This window comes from Rattus norvegicus, chromosome 8 (genome assembly GCF_036323735.1).
Source record: "Rattus norvegicus strain BN/NHsdMcwi chromosome 8, GRCr8, whole genome shotgun sequence".
In the NCBI taxonomy this organism is placed as follows: Eukaryota; Metazoa; Chordata; class Mammalia; order Rodentia; family Muridae; genus Rattus; species Rattus norvegicus.
In genome coordinates, this window is record NC_086026.1 from 93,630,290 (window position 1) to 93,652,994 (window position 22,705).

The 22,705-nt window shown below is 40.4% G+C and overlaps 1 protein-coding gene across 14 annotated transcripts in view; it reads left to right on the top strand.

Moving 5' to 3' along the window:
• Positions 1–2,388: 2,388 nt before the first annotated feature.
• The window catches only part of Ttk (Ttk protein kinase), a 39,987-nt gene continuing 19,670 nt past the window's right edge, over positions 2,389–22,705 (top strand). For 4 of the 14 annotated variants that reach the window (XM_006243460.5, XM_006243461.5, XM_039081527.2 and 1 more), the window contains exons 1-12: positions 2,389–4,417; positions 4,704–4,806; positions 5,529–5,682; positions 9,790–10,003; positions 11,032–11,138; positions 14,347–14,490; positions 14,988–15,102; positions 15,217–15,289; positions 15,382–15,476; positions 17,030–17,117; positions 18,169–18,286; positions 21,186–21,340. In XM_006243460.5, the coding sequence (XP_006243522.1) occupies positions 4,792–4,806; positions 5,529–5,682; positions 9,790–10,003; positions 11,032–11,138; positions 14,347–14,490; positions 14,988–15,102; positions 15,217–15,289; positions 15,382–15,476; positions 17,030–17,117; positions 18,169–18,286; positions 21,186–21,340 (1,278 nt within the window). In that variant the 5' untranslated portion in view covers positions 2,389–4,417; positions 4,704–4,791. Of the gene's footprint in view, positions 4,418–4,703; positions 5,396–5,470; positions 5,683–9,789; positions 10,004–11,031; positions 11,139–14,346; positions 14,491–14,987; positions 15,103–15,216; positions 15,290–15,381; positions 15,477–17,029; positions 17,118–18,168; positions 18,287–21,185; positions 21,341–22,705 lie in introns of those variants that run through there. The other 10 variants (XM_006243463.5, XM_039081526.2, XM_006243465.5 and 7 more) reach the window with 8 other exon arrangements.

Consider the following 22,705-nt stretch of genomic DNA (forward strand, 5'->3'; position numbering starts at 1 on the left):
TATTAATTGTTCCACCCCAGCCTCAAATCCTCCAGGGTGTCTTCACAGCACATATCCATTAAATGCTAAATCTTACTCTCCTGATAATCACCAATTAGTCAGGATGTAGAATCACCTAGGGGACAAGCTTTGAGGGAGATGCTAGATTGCTCTGGTCAAGGTGAGACAACCCAAATGTAGGTGGCACCATTCTCTGGGCTGGGTTCCTGGACTGAATGGATGGGACAAAGAAAGTTGCACCATTATCTCTTTCTCTCTGCTTCCTGACAATGGGTGTGGTCAAACCAGCTGCCTCAGGTTCCTGTTGCCCTGACTCCCTTGCCCTGCAATTGTGAGCCAAAGTAAACCCTTCCTTTAATCATTTCCATCTAGGATTCTTGTCATAGGCTTGGGCAGAGTGACTAACAATCCATCCCGTAGGGATGGCACGCAGCTCCATGGTAGAGCTCTGGCTTAGCCTACACAAGGCCCTGGGATTTGATTCCCAGCATTGCAAACAAATTCGGAAGTAATAAACACTGCTGAGGGACAGTCTGCTTGCAAACAGTAGGCTAATTCTTCCATTCTCCCTAGACGTAATTCCTGCTGGACTGAATTATGTCTTTCCAAAACACCATCCACGATGTGATTACATTCAGCAGTAAGGCCTATAAAGAGGTACTGAAGATGGAATGAAGTCATAGGGGTGGAGTTCTAATCCAAGAGGATTAGTGTCCTTATAGGAAGAGCTACCACAGATGATTTGTCTCTGCTCCCACACAGGAAACAAACAAACAGCAACAGAAACACCTCGAGCAGCCAGGGGAACGACACCACCTTCATTACTTAGGGAAAAGTCTTCCCAAGGACTATCCCTGTTGTCTCCCCTTAGGTTTCCGGAGTCCAGCTGAGAAAAATGTATCTATGTTTAGGCCGCACATTCTCTGGAATTCTGTTCTGGCAACAGAGACGGCAAGTCCATACTCTTACCATGAAGATACAAGTCTATCTGGTTCACTCGAGATGTGCGGCATTTTAAGAAATCCAGAAAGGGACATCTTCTCCCTGCTCAAAAGTTATTTCCCTTTTCCTTTCTTGTTTTACTTTCAGTTCTCTCCAGACAAACTGTGGGGTCTGGGTGAAAGCATAATACATGGGTGAAGCTGGGCAATTAACATGCTTCGATACAAGGCAGATTGACTATTCAAATTACATCCCATGTCTCCACTCTGAAGTTTTGGCAGGGACATTTCAGCTGGAGCTGTCTGGGCCTGCCTTTGTGAAATGAAACATGCTTTAAAAAAAAAAACTTGTATCCATCAGAGAATGATGTCTTTTTTTTTTATAAGTAAATGAAGATTTGTGATACAGAATCTGCAGCTAGGCTTCAGAGCATTTGATCAATGTCCTGCAGGCACGCTCACCTCTGGATCTAGGGCATAGACTTAAAGAAGACGAACTACTAAGTCTATTGAAGGCTATTAAGAGGTCTCTATCTTTGAGACCTCTGCTGGGTTAGACCTCTTGGCTGTAGCATTTCAGCATGAGATCTTTCTTTTCAATCTTTCTTTTTTTCTCTGATTTGTGTCTTTATATTTGAGTCAGATAGCTGGGCCACTAGTTCCAGCTACTATGGAAGCTGGTGCAGGAGGATTGCTTCAGCCCAGGGGTTTGAGACCAACAGAGACAGACAGCCATTTTAAAACACAATGAAATAAAAATAACAAAATTTCTGAAGTGGGTTTCTTGTAGGTAGTGAATTGGGACCTGCTTTTTTATTCCCTGAGATTTTTTTTTTATTATATACATTTAATGAAATTACCAATATAGTTGGATTTCAATCTACCGTTCTGATTATGGGTTTTCCCCTTTGTTTTTGCTTCCATTTTGAATCCATCTTTGTACCGATTACCTGTTTTTCACCTCCACTCTTTTGCTCACCAGAAGCAAGAACTTTTTGTTTGCTTGTTAGTTTTTACTTGTCATTCTTCTTTTGTTTCCAGTGATTTCTTTAGACTTTTAATAACACTGTAGATGTATGTTTTGGATCACATACATTATTTCTGTGTGCATACTCATTGTAGATTCAGAATTACTCTATCAGAAGAGCTTTCTTAACCGTAACTTATATTCTAGCACGACTTGTGATTAATCACCCTTTCTATCTTTTCATCTTTGGTTTTTCCTCATATGAAAAACACTTTTGGTGGATGTAGAATTTGTCTGGGCTACCTTCCCCCCCCCCTTTTTTTTCTTTACAGTATTCTGAAATAGATTTTGCATCATTTCTGACAGGAAGTCTGCTGTCGTCTTCATGGTTGTCTTCCCACTGGTAGCTGTCTTTTATCCTTCGGCTGTTCTGAAGATTTTCCTCCTCATAACCAGTTTTAAACAATTTAATTAGGTCTCTATAACGCTTGTAAATTTTGGAGGTATTCTCTATGCCTTCAGTCTGTTGTTGGTTTGTAGCTTTGATCACAGGTGACCTAACTGCCCCCCTTTTTTTTTCCAGTTTCCCCTCATTTCCAGTTGTATGTATATTAGACCACTTTGCTTCACAATCTGCCAATGCTTTTGCTCACTTTTTATCCCTCTGTGTTTAATTTTATACATTCTAAAATAAAGACTTCCTTTTACTATTTGTAGGTGTGTGTGTGTGTGCATCTGTGGTAAATGCACCTGAGTTCGGATATCTCAGATGTACCAGATTCCTGCTGGAGCTGGAGTTACCAGAGATTGGGAGCATCTGATGTGGGGCTTCCGCAAAAGCCAGAAGTGCTTTCAATTGCTGAACCATCTCTCCGGCCCTTCAGCTTTCAAATTGTGTTTTCAAGCCTAGTGATTTTTTTCTTTGCCCCACAAATTGACTGCTTACCCCACATAATGTAATTTCTATTGTTTACCGTGCATAATTCATGTCTATACATCTATTTTAGTTTTTTTTTTTTCACACTCTGAATTCCTCAACGTGTTTATAGACTTCCCTCTAAGTTTTTGGAATGCATAAAACACAGCACAAATTACTATTTTAACATCCTAAATAGCCAAATATGTCATCTTGTGTTACTTCTGGTCTGTTTTAATTGATGCTCCCCCCACCCCCAACGTAACAGTTACACTTTCCTTTTTTCAAAGACTGGTGATTTTTTTCAACTAGATAAGAGTGTAAAGACCTCCCTGCTAAGTCTTCTTGTATTTCTGTAAACATTATTGAGCCGAGTTCTAGTCTATAGTTAAATTTCATGAAGACAGTCTGATCTTTTAAAGGTTTGCTTTTCAGCTTTTATGCTTGACCAAAAAGGCCTTAGTTTAAGGACTAACTTTGTATTAAATCTTCTGTCTCTGTGGGATCTACATTCATGGGTTTAATCAACTGTAGACAAAAAAAAAAAAAAAAGTTTTTCCTGTCTACATAGAACAACTTGTTAATATTCCTTAAGCAACTCTGTTTAACATCTATTTATATCACATCTGTATTGAATTGAGCATTACCAATGATGTTTAGACGACCAATTTTAATGTATTCAAGATGCTGGGAGATTAAAGCATATGCCTTAATCTCAGCCTGTTCTGCAAAGGGAGTCAGTTCTGTGGCAATGGATGCACACACAGTGAGACCCTGACTCGAAAAGAAAACAAAAACCAGCAAGCTCCCCTCCCCCATCAAAAGAAAATAAATGTATACAAGAACAGAGCATAGGTTTGTGTAAAGACAACGGCTATTTAAAGAGTATCCAGGGATTTGGATATCAGCAATTTGTAACAGAGTGCATCTTTTACTGATTGAAGATGAAGCTACAGCTGTAGCTTCTTACACAAAGCAAAACCGAGCATCAAGTGCAAACCAAAACAAAACAACATCTGCTCTTCTTTTTCCGCACATGAAACCGTTCTCCTGGACCACACAGTCCGCTAGGGTAACTGGGTACCAGTGAGGAAGCCTAGAGAAGATTTTCTCCTAAGAACAGCTGAGCTAGCAAGGGAGACAGCATCAGGGGGGTGGGGAGGGGGGCTCGGAGAGAGGAGCTCAGTCAGGAAGTCCGGACCAGGAAGGGGGGGGACACCAGAATTCTAACAAAGGAAAGCGCGTCTTGGGTTGAAGATGAAGCCAGGGTTCCCTGGAGAGTAGCGGAAAGTTCAGCGAGGGAGCACCAAAGAAAAAGACCCTGACTCCCGGCCGGACCGTGGCAAGCCAGCCGGGCGAGCTAAAAGACTAGCCCACTCAGCAGGCGTCGGTAATTCCCAAGGACGCTGGAAGTGGGTGCGTGTGGCCGGTACGCAGAAGGCGGTGCGGCGCAAGGAGCCAATCAGGACCCGCGCTGCCACGTGACGAGCCGTAACCAATGGGAGGTGGCGGTGAGGGCAGCGGGGAAATTCAAACGTGTTTCCGGAGAGGGGATGCGGTACCGCTGTTTTGTCTGCAGCCTGGATTTCTGAGGTGGGTACAGCGGAGCGGGCGTTGCAGAGAGGCTGCAGCCCGCAGGAGGCTGCTGGGGAGCGAGGGCGGCGGCGAACAGGGGCCCCAGGCCAGGCGGGCGGGTATGGCCTGTGGGCCCGGGGCTGATGGGGGTGGGGAGCAGGGCCCTGAAGCGGGTGTGGAGTGCCGGCCGGAACTAGTTGTGCAACTCTCAGGACCTGCCCCCCGTGGTGGCTGTGCTCTGGGAGGAGGTGGGAAACCCCTTGCTGCTCTCCTTTCGGCCTATTTTTATTGTAACACCCCACAGCGGCTATGGCTGAGTTACTGCGTTGTGGAGAATCGCAGCCAAGAGTGACAGAAAGACTGCAGAGAGTTGACCAGTAACAAACACATTCATGCAGATGACCGGAGTATGTGCGCAAGTACTGTGACAGTACCTAGAACCTTGCATTAGAATGTTAAAAGCACAAATAATGGTTTTCGTCGGGGACAAACTGCTGAAAGTCAGTTATCAATAGAAGGATGCAGAATGCTCTCAATGTCAGTATTTACTCTGACAGAGTAGGCGACCAAAGGGACAACTTATTCTCATTACCAAACGGATTCTATATGTCTTCTCAATCACTACCAGAATCCAAGAAAACAGGGCTCTCCTCTCCTTTTTCTTTTTAAATGATGAAATCTACTGACTGCCCAGAGGAAAAAAAAATTCTAGAAAAAAAGTGAAAGGAAGACATTCAGTGAGAAGTCGTGTTTTAAAAGGCATCAGCTGGACGTAGTGGTATATATATGTACACCTAGTGCTTGGACAATGAAACATGACCAGCTGCAGATATAGAGAGATCAAGGCCATCCTAGGCTTCTTAACACCTTTAAAAACACAAAAATGGACAACAGATTTTCATGTGGGCAGTTATCTCCCAGGTTCACACAGTGTAACCTCAATGTTACTTTATACTGGGAAGGATAGATGTGTTTTGGTTCCTTGAAACTATTCTGGTAAGTTACGAGCTATGTCCTTGTGGGTTTTGTTGTTCTGGTTTGATTTTGGTGCACCACTAACACCTAACCTAGTAACAATTGCATTTAGATAGGTTTACAAAACTGACGGTCTGTCTTCCTCATTCTGAAGACGAGTTGCAGTTTAGAGATGGAGGCTGAAGAGTTAATTGGCAGAAATTTGACAATTGATTCCATCATGAACAAAGTGAGAGACATTAAAAATAAGATAAATGAAGACCTTACTGATGAGCTAAACTCGATCAAAGTCTGTGTTGACCCCACAGGTGAGTTTTTCTTTTCTTAAAAAGATCGAAAAAAAACTTTTAGAGCCTGTAAGGTAAAGCGGAGAAGTACTAACCACCTTGTGTTGCTTGCCTAGTGTAGTTGTTTTTGTTTTCCTCAGTGATTGATGGTTATCCTTTAGATTATACTCCATACTTTAACTTCTTTTGTCTGGAAACATTACAAACATTTTTGCTACACACACACACACACACACACACACACACACACACACGACAAACTTTTGAATCTGAGGCAGAAAGATCTCAAGTTTGTGGCCAGTGTGGGAAGCACACTAAGACCCTGTCTCAAAAACTCAAAACAACAACAAAAAAGACTTGTCGTTCGCTGGTCGTCCACTGGTTGTTCGCTGGCTTGCTCACAGGTAGTTCTCTGAACTCTTGTTACTGCCAGCTAGCTTTGTTGGCTACTTTTCGTGCTGTTCACACACACGTGGGGTTTTTTGTTTTTTTTGTTTTGGCTGTTCCTTTCGTGCTGTGAACCAAGGAAGGCTTACCCGTCTTACTGAAGCTATTGTAATTATTCATTTTATTTTGCATGTGAATGTTTTACCTGCATGTATATGTATGTACCACTTTCATGCTTGGTGCTCTTGGAGGTCTGAAGAGGACATGGGATCCCCTGGGACTGGAGTTACGGATGGCTGTGAGCCATCTTGTAGGCATTGAGAATGGAACCTGGGTCCTCTGTGAGAGCAAAAATGTACTCTTAACCTGCTGAGCCACCACTCCAGTTCTCTAAAATTAGATTAATCTCAACACCAAATACTAAACTTGAAGTATCCTCCTATTAGTCCTGTAGCTGCACCCTTCCTTCCTGTCTTACCCTGTTCTAGCTAGAGGTCTCTATTAGTCCCAAATAGGTATTCACTTACCTCTAAGGTCTTTGTAAATGTTTCTCTTCATGGCCTTCCCTGATAAACTACTTTCTGACAGTTACTGAGATGGGGGTGTGCCTCCCATCTTCTTTTCTGTATTGTTTGCACAGCCTGGGTTCACTTCATGCTTTTGTGTATTTGTTATTGATCTGTTCTCCACTAGAATGTCATTTCCATGAGGTCAGTTTCCAGTTTTGTTATGTCTGGTGCTTAGATTGAAGTCTGATATGAAGTTGTGGAATACTAAATGAGTGAAAATCCTAATAGTGTAACACACTAGTTTTGTAAGTCTTTTCTTAGGTTTTAAATGGTTGATGTCATTTAAATGGCCAGCGTGGATAAAGCAGATGCTGTGTGCTCCATCTTTTTAAACTGTGGGTAAAAACCCCACTAACTACATGAGTGGTGGGTCAGGAAAAATTGACAGCAGTGTCTGAGGTGCTAATGAAGTTTAACTCAAAAGCGAATGTGCAACAAACCCAAGGCGCTTCTGCCTGTGCTTAGCCGAGTCTCACACTCAGTCGTGGTTCCAGGCACACAGCGTGGGCACTTTACACTGTGTTCAGTGTCTCACCACTCAGTGCCTGCAAAACCTTGGGTTCCATTTGAGATGATTGTGTATTGTAAATTGTCAGATCTTTACTGGACATACGTTCTTTCTTTTACAGAAAGGCAATAGTTTAATGAAGAAGAAACAAGATTTTTAAACATTTTCCTGTGATTCCTACATGTATCAAATTATTTTATCTTTGGAATGTAATGTATTAGAATCATTAATTTTAAACATTGGAGGTTTACTGACTTGAATTTCATTAAATATTGTTAAATGAATTTATTCTTGGGATTAGAATTTCCAAACGTTTCTTTTTTTTTTTTTTTTTTTTTTTTTGGTTCTTTTTTTCGGAGCTGGGGACCGAACCCAGGGCCTTACGCTTCCTAGGCAAGCGCTCTACCACTGAGCTAATCCCCAACCCCTCCACGCGTTTCCAAAACTGCCATCAGCATATTTGTCCCATTCGCACTCCGTATCTATGGTTACCTGCATTCTCACATTGCTGATAATAGAATCAAAATACCGATTAAGTCTGAAGAGCACTAAGATGCTCTGTACCACGCATTTCAGATATTCAGCCAAAAATGACTACATCCATCTCATTAGTGTACATGCTTGCTTTTATTCTTAATAAGTAATAAAATTATGTGTGACAAAGAATTATTTTAAAATAAGTTGATTTGTGATATTGTCAATAAATATCCAATTTGTATACCTGTTTTATATACCTGTATTCCTGCTAAAACATTTCCTTAGGTAAAAAGCTATTACAGATGAAGAGACCTCTGTTCACTGGTGAGCCTGGCTCCCAGAGGCCTGAAATATCTCCAAATCACAAATTTGTTTTTTAGGTATTTCACAAACTAATTTGTTAGGAAATTAGTAGAAATAATACTGAAAAATTAAACCAGTTAGTAGTGGTGGTGCACACCATTGATCTTAGCACTCGGGAAGCGAAGGCAGGCATATTTCTGAGTTTCAAGCCAGCCTGATCTACAGAGCGAGTTCTAGGATAGTCAAGGTTGCAGAGAGAAACCATGTCTCAAAAAACAAAAACAACAAAAACAAAAACAAAAAAAAAAAACAACCAAAACAAAACTGAAAAAATTACGATGTTAGTATTCAACCAGATTAAATTTAGAGTGAACAATCAAACGTCAGGAATGAGCTGCTCTGCTAGAAAGCAGAAAATGGAGTAATAGCTTCTTCAGATCACTATAAATACTTACCTAATAAAAGTGATAAACTAATAAAAGATAGCCTAAGTAGAAGGCTGGTGCTCCAATTTTGCTCTTTAAAAATATTGCACTTACTTAGTCAGCACTAAGTACATGCATTACCAGGTGAAAATCACGTTTTCAGGACGTAGCCCACTGCTGTGCACACTAGGCAAACCAGACGTGGTTGTCAAGGAAGAGAGTTAGAGGTTCAGGATCACACTTAGCTAAGCGGGGCTTGACCGAATCATCTGAAGTTTATTCTTTTCTGTTGTGGTGTGGTTTTGTTTGTCTGTTTTGAGATAAGGGTTCTCTATGTAGCCCTAGCCCCAGCTGTCCTGGAACTGCCAATTTCAAACTCACTGAGATCCACCTGCCTCTGTCTCCCCAGTGCTAGGATTAAAGGTGTGCAACCCCATGCCTAGCTTGAAGTTTATTCTTGCTTTTGCTATGTATGATGGAATTTCACAGCAAGAAAGCTGACACCCATAAGAAGCCCTGTAGGTTCTGAAGACATGGATTGGTGAGACCAGGAATTTAGCAATGTATTTAAGAGAAATGTAGGTAACTTGGAAAAGAAAAGGCCATATTTATTTTGTACCTTTGTATTTCTTTGGTTGTATTTTAAGTATATGGAAGTAATGTTGGACATTATTATTACTATTACCCAGTAAAAGTTCTGTCCAGCCAGAAACATAACACTTCTGAAATGCTAGTGAATTAGAGGATTGATGGAGAATTTTCCAGTGTGGACGCTTAGTCAGAAATAGTGAGAGAAGACCTGGAAAGATGGCACCCCAGTTAGAGAGCTGGAAAGATGGCGCAGCAGTTAGAGAGCTGGAAAGATGGCGCAGCAGTTAGAGAGCTGGGAAGATGGCGCAGCAGTTAGAGAGCTGGGAAGATGGCGCAGCAGTTAGAGAGCTGGGAAGATGGCGCAGCAGTTAGAGAGCTGGGAAGATGGCGCAGCAGTTAGAGAGCTGGGAAGATGGCGCAGCAGTTAGAGAGCTGGAAAGATGGCGCAGCAGTTAGAGAGCTGGAAAGATGGCGCAGCAGTTAGAGAGCTGGAAAGATGGCGCACCAGTTAGAGAGCTGGAAAGATGGCGCACCAGTTAGAGAGCTGGAAGAGGACCCAAGTTCAATTCCTAGCACCCATATTGTAGTTCACAACTCTGTCTTTATAGTTTCATAGTTCAGACTTTCCTAAAAAGATATCTCAAGATCTGGCTTCCAGGACCATCAGGCATATACATGGTGCACAGACATACATGTAAGCATAAAATGATAAAATAAATCATGAACACAATTAAAATGATAATACAGGTGCCTGGTGTACATTGACAGTATTGTAAATGCCTAACTATCATTGTGAGAAAAATGTCATTTGTTTTTGTTGTCTATTTCTCAGTTGTGATTTTTTTTTCTCCTTATTCATACAACTCAGAAACTGTTAACCAAATTATGATGGTTGAGAACACACCAGAGAACTGGTTGAATTTCTTGCTGAAACTAGAGAAAAACAGCCCACCTCTAAACGATGCTCTTTTAAATAAGCTGATTGGTCGGTATAGTCAAGCCATTGAAGCACTTCCTCCAGATAAATATGGCCAGAATGAGAGCTTTGCTCGAATACAAGTGAGACTTGCAGAATTAAAGGCGTGAGTATTAGCATTGAACTTCATGTAACCAACTGTATATGTACTATATTACAGAGGGACAAGGTAAAAACGTTGTTATATTGTCTAAACTAGTACTTTTTTTTTTTTTTTTTTTTTGGTATTTCCAGTAATAGTTTATTGATTTCCAAATGCACAGGGGAGCCAAATCCCAACATCCTGGCATAGCAGTAATTCTCTCTTACAAAATGATTTACAGTATGAAAATGATATGCTGAAACATTAACTGAGATATGTAATTCCCTTGAAAGATTGAGTGTTCCCTTGTTTAGTGTAAACGGTGGAAGGGGAAGATGACCAAGGAGGGAGTGTGACTGTGTACAGGACAACAGGCAGAAGACAGCGGACTTGTTGGTTTGACCCACTCACTCGCTGTGGCCTGTAAAGACTGGTCAGGTTTAACTTCCATAAATTATAAATGATTGGTGCCCTTAAAGCCACATCAAGCGTAGCATGGACTCTGGCTATTTTCCCAACAGTGTCTCCAAGTGTCTTCATTTATCTCCATGTTCCTGCTCTGGTCCCTGTTCTAGTGTTTCTGCTCAGCCTCAGATAGTAATGGGAAACCAAGCGATCCAAATGATCTCTTGTGTGATCTGAGGAATGCCTGGCTCCTGTGGCTCTGGGAATTCCATAGGACAGTGGGCCTCAGAAACACTGATGGGTGAAGGCAGCGTCAGTGAGATGTGCTATGGCTCTGTGGGCCTTTTCTCTTAGGGCAGGGCTGCACTTGATTTAAATGGGACTTTTGCCTTTAAACAAACAAAAAAAATCTAGATGTGCTCAGCCCATAGTAAACATGCAACCAATTTAGAGAGACGTGTCTGAACTAGTACTTTTGTTCTTAATGTAAATTCTTTTCTGTGGACATAGATCCCTCAGAGTTAAGTTTGGACATTTCCTATAATGGTACATAAAGAATAGTCTACATCTTTAAAAAGGGAAGTTACCAAGTGTATTTGTTATGAGAGCTCTTGGTTTTTGAGTCTGAGTCTAGTCTCCTGTTGCAGTATTCAAGAACCTGACGATGCTCACGACTACTTCCAAATGGCCCGAGAGAACTGCAAGAAGTTTGCTTTCGTGCATGTCTCTTTCGCACAGTTTGAACTGTCTCAAGGTAATCTGAAAATATCACGTTTACATTTTGAGTGAAAGCACATTACTGTAGCATTAATATGGAATCACAGATTTGAAGTGAAATATTAAAGCAGAAATATTGCAGGGGATCAGATGAGCACGTGGAGTGGAGAGCTCCATGGTGTAAGTGTAAACTGTTCTCTGGGCTGTCTTTATCCTCAGAAGGACCGTTCTGTGGGAGCAAGTACACACACTGCATCTCTGTCCTTCACTCAGGATCCATCTGAAGGAATGTTTGTGTCCGTTGAGTTTTTGTGGAATAGATGATAAGACATTTTAGCTAGCACTTAGTCAGTCAAGGCTGTGGCTTCCAAGCACTGAGCGTGTTAAGATAATGCTGTGACACTGAGCTGCTGACCTCACACACCACTACAAGGACTGTCCCCTCGCTCGTGTCATCCATCAGTCTGTCTTTTGACTGAGGGCAGGACATCTTCCCTGAGACGTTTCTACCCTGTGTAGCCCTCAGCGTATCCTCTGGCCAAGTCTTTTTCTCCTCTGCTTACTGGTGCTGCTATTCTGATTTCGTGTACTGCAGTTGAGCATCAGCACAGCTAGCAGCGGCCCTCTGACAGTACCTAAAGTAAGGTTTGCAGGCTGCTCCCCAGAATTGAGGTAGGGAAATACTGTGTAACACAGACATGGTTTGAGAATTCGGAGTTTACCTATGGGATTCCTAAGCCAGTAAGTTAAATATGTAGTCAGCTGTGTCCGTGTAAAGCATACATTTCCTTCCTAGAAAAACTGATGCTTTCTTGCTTCTTATGGCAGATCTGGTCAGGCTTTAAAGACCCTGTGGCCTTTCAGTAGTAACTATAATTCTTACATCTTAGAACAAATAAATTGAGCTGACTATAAAAACAACTACATCACTGAAGTTTGGCAGCGGCCACCAGATCAAAATTGTGACTGTTTTGAACAGGGTGGGTGGATAGAGTGCTAGGAGCTACCTCAGCTTCACGAGGCCTGTGGCCTGATTCCCGTGTGCATGTATAGGGAAAGGGCTTCCCAGGTTCTGTATCTGATTCTCTAATGGACTTTTGACCTGAGTTAATAAGACCCTAAATTACTGGTGCTTCTCTAAGTCACTATTCTCAGTAAACATAGGGATTTAATCTTTAACATATATTCTTTAAAATTTGTAAATTGTGAGTAAGAGGTTATCTCTTGTTTTTAAAGGTTTTCTTATGGGCATATGTGGGATGTTGAGCATATCTCCTGCCCTCAGTTCTTTCTGCCCTCCCTTCCCCTCTTTAATCTCCTTGGCTGCCCTAGACAGTTTCACCTCTACTTGCATATATGTGTGTGTATGTGTATATGTGTACAGATATAGGTAGATGTAGATATGGATATATGATTTTGTGTTACTGTACAAAATATAGGACCATAAAAGAGGAAAAAAGACATTTATCGGGGTTGGGGATTTAGCTCAGTGGTAGAGCGCTTGCCTAGGAAGCTCAAGGCCCTGGGTTCGGCCCCCAGCTCCGGAAAAAAAAAAAAAAAAAAAAGACATCTATCTAAGGTTAGCTTAATTTGCTTAATGTGATTGTCTGTAGTTGTATCCATGTTCCTGCAAAAGTCACTACTTTATTCCTCATGGCTGAAAATGATTTCATTGTGTGTATGTACCACATTTTTGTCATCCATTTCTCTGTTGTGATATCTATATTGGCATCATAACTTAGCTGTTGTAAATAGTTTCTTCTTTTATGTCTATGAGTATTTTGCCTGCATGTATGTACTTAAACCATGTACATACATACCTGGCACCCACATGGGTCAGAAGCAGGCATTGGCCCCTGGAGTTGGTAAATGGTTGTGAGCTGCCATGCGGGTGCTGTGAACCAAATCCTGGTCCTCTACAAGAACAGCAAGTGCTCTTAACTACTGAGCCTTCTCTCCAGCTCTGCAGTGCTGCAGTAAACACTGGGGTGAGGGGTCCCTGTGGTACGTTGCACTGCAGTCCTTTGAGTAAACAAACATGTGGGAGAGGCAGAGGAGGTTCATCTCTTTCCTCTGTTGCTGGTGTGTTGAGAAACCTTGGTACTGATTTCCACAGAGGTTGGACTAGTCTGTATTTTCATTAGTGATGCTTACAATTTCTCTCTTGTCCACATTTGATCCAGCATTATTGTTTGTTTTTTATATTTGTTTTTTTTTAATGACTCCCATTCTGACTGGAGTAAAATGGATTCTTAATGTAGTTTGATTTGCATTTTTCTTTCCCTAGTGAAGTTAAACATTTTTTCATGTATTTATTGACCACTTGTATTTCTTCCTTCATGACTATCTTTTCATTATCTTATTTATTGATTTGGTTATTTTCTCGTTTCTTAGTTTTTTAAGTTCTTTGTATATTTTAGATATTAGGCCTCTATTAGATGCATAGCTGGCAAAGAACACCCATGTTCTCTACTTGATTAGCTATTTCCTTTGTTGTACAGAAGCTTTCTAATGTTGCTTGCCAGTTCGGCTCTCATTTTCTGAGCAAGTAGGACTCTATTCAGAAAGTCTTTTCCTGTGGTTAGGTATTGAAGTGTCTTTCTTACATGATATTCTTTATACCCTAAGTGCCATGTATAGCATTGTAGCCCGTGAATTCCGTGACTGCTGATATCATCCTGTGTGCTACGTGATGTACACATTGAACATTTACCAACTATTAAAGATCCAGCTTGTATTTGAAAGGAAATTTGATAACGTCTGGTTGAATAAACTTTTGTATTAGTTATTTTGTATTTTGGCAGTGGCATAGATTAATTTAACAGCAGATGTTAGCCCTCTAACTTTTTTTTTTTTAATAAATCCTTTTGCTAGAAAAGTTTTTAGCAAATTTTCACTCTTGATGACTAAATGTTATTATGAATAGTATATTATAACAAATGTTTGCTTTAATATGGAGAGTACTCAAGATGCTTCTAATTGCTGTAGTGTGTGTGTGTGTGTGTGTGTGTGTGTGTGTGTGTGTGTGTGTATGCACTAGTTTATTAAACTTCTAAATGGTTTTCAGTGGTGAGCAGGAATTGGGAAAGAGGACTTAACTCTGTGTGATAAGTGAGAAATTGTGTATTTGCTTATGCAGTAGTGTGAAGCAGTCTAATCTTTCCACTAGGTCTTAATGAATCAATGAGCTGGGAATAGTGGGCAAAGGGTCCTGCATCAAATAACAGTTGTTTTCCCTCTCTTAGGCAATCTTAAGAAAAGCGAACAGCTTCTTCATAAAGCTGTAGAGACGGGGGCAGTGCCGCTGCAGATGCTGGAGACTGCCATCCGTAACCTACACCTCCAGAAAAAGCAGCTGCTCTCAGAGGAGGACAAAAAGAGTTTATCAGGTGGTTATCATGTGCTGTGCTTTGCTGGAGGGGTAGAACTCAGTTTCGGGATACTTGAAAGGAAAACATGATTTAGGTATAATGCTTAAAAGCCTACAGTTAAGTAGGTGTATAGGAGGTAAGCTGTTCAGAAACAAAGATCCTTACTGCGCCAACCTTGTGTTGGTAACTCCTTAAAATGACTTGGTCAAAGTAAAGAGGTGGCCTTTTGCTTTTAGTGATGGACATACTTTTACCCTGGGGACAGTTATATGTGTGGAGAGGATTTAAAGGGACAGCTGGAAAGAAGCTTCTATATCCCCCATGTCTTTAAAAATATTCCTGCGTGTAAGATTACTCTTTCTAGGGGCTGGGGATTTAGCTCAGTGGTAGAGTGCTTACCTAGGAAGCGCAAGGCCCTGGGTTCGGTCCCCAGCTCCGAAAAAAAGAACCAAAAAAAAAAAAAAAAAGATTACTCTTTCTTTGTAAACTTAATCCTAGTTGTGAAATTTTTACAGCATCTACAGTACTAACTGCCCAAGAATCATTCTCCAGTTCACTTGGGAATTTACAGAGTAGGAAGAGCAGCTGCGATCCCAAAGTACAGGCTGCTGCAGCCAGGATTTTATATGGGTAAGGAACACATTCAGCTCTTCACTTGGTTATCTTTGTATTGTCACACTGGTGTGATAACAGTTAGCATAGTATTCTCTGAAAAAAAATCACAGCTATTTTCTTTCTGTTCAGGGAGAACATGCCTCCAAAAGATGCGGAAGTAAGTCATCGAAATCCCTTAAAGCAAACTAACAAAACTAAACGGGTGAGTTGTTTTCAGTCCACTTTGAAGAAGGCGATGGTAGTGAATTCTTTATGTGTCCCAGTTTGTTACTTAATCTTTCAAATCATTTCTAGTCATGCCCCTTTGGAAGAGTCCCAGTTAATCTTCTAAATAGCCCAGATTACTATGTGAAGACAGATGGTTCAGCTGTGCCACAGTTTACAAAAAGGTATGTTTGAATTAGGCTTTTTAAACGTGTTTGTATAATAGAGATCGTTCCCAGAATATCTTACAGTTTCACTTAGTAATAGTAATAGGATTCACTAATTTTGTTGAGGCTAGGGCCGGATCTATGCAAGTCCCCTTCCTTTGGTGTACATCCATGTTCTTCCCTTTACTATTTCTATTTTAGAGCCATTTCACTAATTTTTCCTAGGCTAGCCTTAAACTCTACTCAAGCTGGAATCCGTGCCTCCTGGGTGTTTTGTGTTCACCAGGCTTGAACACAAAATAATTAAATCTTTCTTTGATATTAGAAGTTACTGGGTTTCTTTTTGGGTTGTTTTTGTTCTTTGAGCTATGTTCTTCCAGGATGTCTGGTAGTTCTGCTTCTGTCTCTTTGATGCTGGACTTACAGCAGGGATGGAAGGGGATTTGAAAACAAACTTTGTTTTTAGTCTGCTTAAGTGCTGGCTAGCTATTAGTGGATGATGATGAATTCATACATTGTTTCAGAGCTCAGGGCTTCAAGAAGTGATAGAGGCCGGGAGCATGTTCTGGTAGATCACATACTTAACATGCCAAGTGCCCTGGGCTCAATCCCTAGGACCAAAGAACTGACTGCTGAGTGAGACCTAGCACGGTGAAATCTTTAAATCAAGGGGGTTGCTGGGATCATAGCATATAGTAAGCGGGCTGTATCTTAAGTGTGGTGTGTGTGTGGGGGGGGTTCTGTGTGTTGGTCTGTGGGGGGGGGGTCTGTGTGTGGGAGAGTCTATGTGTGTGTGTCTGTGTTTATATATGTTATGTATATGTTTTGAGAGAGAGAGAGAAGAGACTTCAGTAAAAAAAGAATCATTCTCATCTGATATATTCCCCTACTCTCAGTTTGAGTGTCTACTCCCAAATAAGGAATCCCATCCCTTATGTGCTTGCTATAGTTGTAAGTGCTAAGGAAATTGAGGAGCAAACTACTTTAGTTGGTGCTTTCAGTAACTGAAGTACTGTTCTATTTAGGCTTCAAATAGATATTGATGGTTAAGAGGATATTTGCATTTGAGTTACATATTCCTGTTATCTTGGACCTCCTTTTCAAATACTTAGTTGAAGCATGCTGGAGATTTTTCTCTCACTCTTAAAGTATATTGTTTTAAACACTCCCCACCCCTCAAGGTTCACTCAGCCGGGCTCTTGATGCTTTTTATGACAGACCGTATGCTGGACTGTAAAGGGCCACATGACAGTTCCTTACGCGTTGTTATCCCTCATCTGTGTGCAGCCATTTCATCTGCATACTTTTCCTTTCCCACACCCTTATCTTAGCTCCAGTGTACCTTGTTAGGCAATGAAGACACTGGCAGTCATCTATCTCATCAGTTCCTCATTGCCCGGTACCTAATTCTTAAGCACAGTCACCTTTGCATTAGAATTAAGTCACTTTTAAAGATGCTTCCAATTCACAGTGTACATGTACAACATATGTGTATTGAAAGGCAGTTTGAAAATGAACAATAAAACAATTTTATGTTAACTGTTAAAATCTTTTTGTCTCATGGGTAATAGAAAAATATCTGGATCAGAATACCGAGATTCGATTATGCCTGGATCCAAATCAAGTGGAAATGATTCCTATGAATTGAGAGGTTTAAAGGTATTACAACTTTAAATGTGTGTGAAGCAAAGGTTCCTGGTGTAAAACTCATCTCATAGAGCTTTCTGTAGGGAAAGGATTGGTGTTTAATCTCCAAAGCGTTGGTGGAATTTGAGACCACCTCTGAGAGTTAGCGCAGGTGTTGGTGCAAGGATCAGAAGACCATGAGGCACATTAATTAGGCATGCGTTTAGATGCACTGGTAGGCCTGGGTCTGAGAATCAGCGTGGGCGTTATTCCCCAGGTTGTTATTATTATGTTTACTGACATGATGATGGCCAACCATCTTTAAACGCAGAGCATATATTGATGCAGAGGCGGGATCATAAGAACTAAAATTAATCTGCTATGCCCCCACCTTTTGTCAGCTTTACCCAGGAAGTGACTAGTTCCAGATGCAATAAGTTGTAGGGTTTCTAATATTCTTGGTATACTTGGCTTAAATCCCTGGCATTGTAGTGTGAATTTTCAACATTACAAGCTTTTCTGGTATGCTTTAAAATAATAATTTTCTCTACTTTTAGGGAATGGTACTTAATTGTATCAAATTATACTTTCTCAATGTATAATACTACTTTGAGGTTAGATAAATGCCAACTTCTACTATTGCTGTTATTTTGGTAATATAGTACAATCAGGACAGGGGATTTGGCTCACTAGTAGAGCACATAACTATCATATGTGAGGCTCTGAGTTCAATTCCTAGCACTGCAAAATCCATAAATACATACTAACTAAAAAATAGAATCATGTAAACAACATACTTACATTTTATCATCAGACTTATTTTATGTTGGATCCAAAATTTCTAACACTATCTTTTTTGAGTGAAGTATAGCGTAGCAATTAACTTGTCCACTTAAAGAAAATTTGTCAAGTTAATGGTTATGACCTTCTGGGAGTTTGTGAGTCTACAGATATGACAGATAGTTTTGCAAGCAATCTTTTTGCATAGATAAAACTCATTATATTGAACAGTTTAGACCAATTAGTACAACTGCTATTTATGGTACATTATTTTATTTGAAATCTTTCTGTTCTTTTTGTGTAGCCCATTCAAGCTATCCATTTGAAAGACTCTCTGGTGTCCAATGAAAAAAGTTCTGAACTTATGTCTGATTTAGTAACCTTGAAGAGTAAAACGGATTCAAGTCTAACAAAGTTGGAAGGTAAGTGCTTATGTAGTCAACCTGATTAAACTCACGGGGCTGTTGACAAAAGAAGGATATGAAAGTCAGTGGGGGACTTGGGAATAGAAAGGACTTCTGAGGGGGAGGGAGAAACAAAAGAAGATAACCATGGCACGGAAATGACTAAAATTCATTCTGTATTTTTGAAACTTCAAAGAATAACACAGACGCACTGGAGAGATGGCTCTGTGGATAAAGCGCTTGCCACATATGATGAAGACCCCAATTCAAATCTCCAAAACCCACATAAACTTGAACTCGGTAGTCAGGTCTATAACCCCCACACTCCTATGATAAGATGGCGGGACAGAGAATCCCCCAAAGCTCACAGGCCTTGTCTTCTGATGCACACAGCACGTGACATGAGACCCTGTCTAGAACAAAGTGGAAGCAAGAACTGGTACCTGAGGTTTCTCTCTGACTTTTGTGTGCTCACACACACAAATGTGCATATGTATCATACACAATCCTCATAGCTTAAGACAACAGATAATGACCTAATTGTGATGTAAAATTTTGTATTTTACTTTCCATTTTAACTTTTTTACAGAGTGCATGGAAAATATTGACTCCTTTAGGAGAGGAAGGTATTTTCCTAAAGGGCACATAAAAAGGGTTATTTTTTCCTTGGTTTGACAGCTATTGTCACCAAAGAACAAAGTAATTTCTATATCACAGTTCACTCTCATTTTTATTTTAAATCAAACTTTGGTTTTCCACTAGTCTAATAAATGCTCTAGAGACCCAGGGATTTTAGGAACAGGGTCCCAAAATTGGAAATCACTTCTGGAATGTACATAGAATAGCTAAATGTAGGATAAAGTGTAAAGATTGTTAGGAGAGATACAAGCAAAATGCTCTTAGAACTTAGAGAGGGAAAGTTTTAGGAACCTCATTTGGATTGGGGAAAGTATGGAAAAATACTTGGAAGAGAAGATTTGCAAACCCATTAACATTTAAGTGGGACTCATAGCAGTGACTCTCAGCAGGAGGGAATGCTTGGGCTAAAGAATAACTGATAAGGGGTCGGGGATTTAGCTCAGTGGTAGAGCGCTTGCCTAGCAAGCACAAGGCCCTGGGTTCTGTCCCCAGCTCCGAAAAAAAAGAAAAGAAAAGAAAAAAAAAAAAGAATAACTGATAAACCGGGCTGTTCCGAGGGAGGGGCACAGGGCAGCTGCTGCCCAGTGGGAAGGAAGTGACTGGCGACTGGCGTGACCCTAGCTAGTGCCTACACTAGTGTGGTTCAGAGGTCCAGAGTAAGCAATACTTTTAGGGCAGGGCTGGGGTTTATCAGGTGACTTTGAATGTGTGCCAATGGCCTTCTGAGGAGAGACTTTACAGCCGAGTAAGACTAGCTCTGATGTTTGCCTCTGATGTTTGCATTCATGACTCTAATCCTGGAAGCCCAGTGCTGCCGAAAGCCTCTGTGCCAAGTAGTGTTTCATCCGTAGACTCGTCTTTTATTCTTTACCTTGATATTCATTGGGAACAGGTTCCTGATCTTGGTATTTTTGGAAACTATTCATAATTTCTTGTAATCTTTTGATACCATTAAGAAAAGTCACCTTTATCAAATATGCCTGTTAATAGTATTCATTCGATAGCTAATTTGGTGAAATAGAATTCTAAATTTCTGTGCATTCTGACTTCCTAGTCTTTGCCTTTACACTTTCTGTTATTTTAAACAAGGTTTATGTGAGTGAGTGTCCTAAACATACTTACAGATTGTGGGGAATCTTTTTATCTTTCATCTTTAGGTCAATTTTGCTTGAACTTGATATGAACATGAATACATATGATAAGATAAAGTGTCGAGATTTTGAATTTCCATAAAAATAACTAGGTTCTGTATACCAGTTTTCATTCTCTGAAGTTTGAGAAGCAGTTGAGCCTATAAAGACACCTGCGACAAATTTTCCTCTTGAGCCTTTCAGCCCATTAACCTGGCATGTGTTCAGTCTTTTACTACAACAAGAACCCTGCTCTCTAGAGCTCTTGTGTATATTGTGGTAGATTTAGTTGAGAGTAGCTGATATTTTTGGTGTTGTGATATTGAAGGGTACCCTTTGCTGTACAAAATTTCTGTGTTTAACTTTATTGCTAGTATATAAATTTGATTTATTTTTTTACTTAAATATATGGATATTCCTAAATTCACTGAACAATTCTAATAATGTATTTTTTTAGTGCTTTTTTGTATGTATGATAGTTTTATTTATTCTTTTTTTAAGACAAGGTCTTATTTTAGGCTGCCTAGCTGTCTTCAAATTCACAGTTCTCCTGCCTCAGCCCATTAAGGGCTGGAATTACAGGCATGTTCTACAGTGAGTTTGTGAGTGTTGGTAGGTCCACAATCATGTTTGAAAATAGTATATCCTTTTTCTCTAGGATCTTCTCCTTTTGTTATTGTGCAGGGTAAAATAAAATCAGTTTTTAAAGTGAGCGTCTAAGAACAGTAGTAAGTTAGCTTTTCCTTAGTTAGTATTACTTTATAACATCCACACTTAAGATTCTTAATTTATTTATTAAAAACCAGAAGCATTTAAGTCTAGAATAGTCTCTGGTGAAACTTAAAACTATTAGGGAAGTTAGTGTCTGCCGTTTGTAAGCCTGCCCCTTCCTTGTGTCACTTTTTGGTAGCTCCTGTTATTTTCAGAGTGGAAATGAAGCAGAGTCTATGCCACGCTCCTGTTGCTTAAGCTTCCTTGTTTATTTGAGGTTTGTTTTGTTTTGAGGTGGGGTCTTGCTGTACTGCCCAAGCTGGTTCAGATCCCTGGTTCAAGCTATCCTCTCCTACCTCTGAGTCTACAGGTGGACGCCACCACACCTGTTCTTAATTATCATTATCATCAAATATTAATTTTTAATGATAACAAAGTTTCAGAACCTAAAGTGCGTCAAGAACCGGAGATTCCAGAAAGAAGGCACAAGCAGTGGCAGTCTGCCAGAAAGCCAGGCTGTGGGATCCAGAACTCGGCTGCCTTTGCCCCCCAGTGGCACGTTCCAGATGTAACCCCAAAGGCTGATAAAGAGGTGATGTTCTGTTCCCTTAAACTGCATTACTGTCTTTAGTAACACATGTCTCAGGCTTGATAGGTATGTTGGCTATTTGACTTTGAAGTGTTAAGGTGATGAGAGACCATATTTAGTGCAATCGTTTATTTACAAGATGCCTTTTTCTTTTTTTCCCGGAATACCGTGATCAGTAGTAGCACCTGTAGGATGCTAAGAACACATGTCAGGATAAATTCTGTTTTCATCAGTACTAATAGACTGTTGTAGGGTTTTCTTTTTAATGTGTGCCTGTGAATGCAGGTGCCTATGGAGCTAGAGTTACAAGTGGTTGAGAGCTGCCCAATATGGGTGATGGACATCGAACTCAGGTCACCTGCAAGAATAATACAGTTTTTTAACCCTTGAGCTCTTTCTCTAGCCCTATAATAGATTTATACTTAAGAGAACTGAATGCATACATCTCTAAAAATAATTTGGAAATGAGTATTATTCATAGTAGAATATTTGTAATTTGGCAAAAGTAATATCTATATTATGTGGTACATCTATATAATGAAGTGTTACTAATCATTGAAATACTGGTACACACTCCAACCTAAATGAACCTTAAACATTGCTAAGTGTAAGAACTCTCTCCCAGGAGGCCATTGGTTCTGTGAGCTAAAGTGAGATGTTCTGAATAGGCGAAACCATAGAAATGGAAACTATGTTCATAGTTGGTGGAAACAGGTACTGTAAGAAACAAGGTGCGGATTACAGGTATGGGGGTTTTTCCTCGGAGATGAAAATATTCCAAATTCAGAAAATACACTGAAAACTTGAAAAGGATTCTTAGAAACAGCAAGGAAGAGTAGCCAGTTTCTTGTGACCCTGCTGACTGAGCAGCCTTCTAAAAGGGAGTTTATTTCATCACATGTCTTACTTTAGAGCTTTGAGTTCCCCATTTCTGTTAGGCTACTTCTTCCTCACTTCTTACAGAGGCCTACTCTTCTGAGACCTCTGCCTTCTCAGTGTGCCGTCATGTTCTTTACTCACTGCTGTCATAGCTGAAATCCTGGTGACTCCACATTGTTTCTTAAAAATATTCTGAACCAGACATAGTGGTACACATCTTTAATCCTAGCACTTGGGAGGCAGAGGCAGACAGATCTCTGAGTTCAAGGTCAGCTTGGTCTACATATTGAGCTCTAGGCCAGCCAAGGCTACATAGCGAGATCATCTATGGTTCTCAATCTTCCTAATGCTGTGACCCTTTAATACAGGTTCTTCATGTTGTGACCCCAACCATAAAATTATTTTGTTGCTATTTCATACTGTAATTTAGTTACTGTTACGAATTGCAATGTAAATAATTTTGGTGTTAGGGATTTGTCAAAGGGGTTG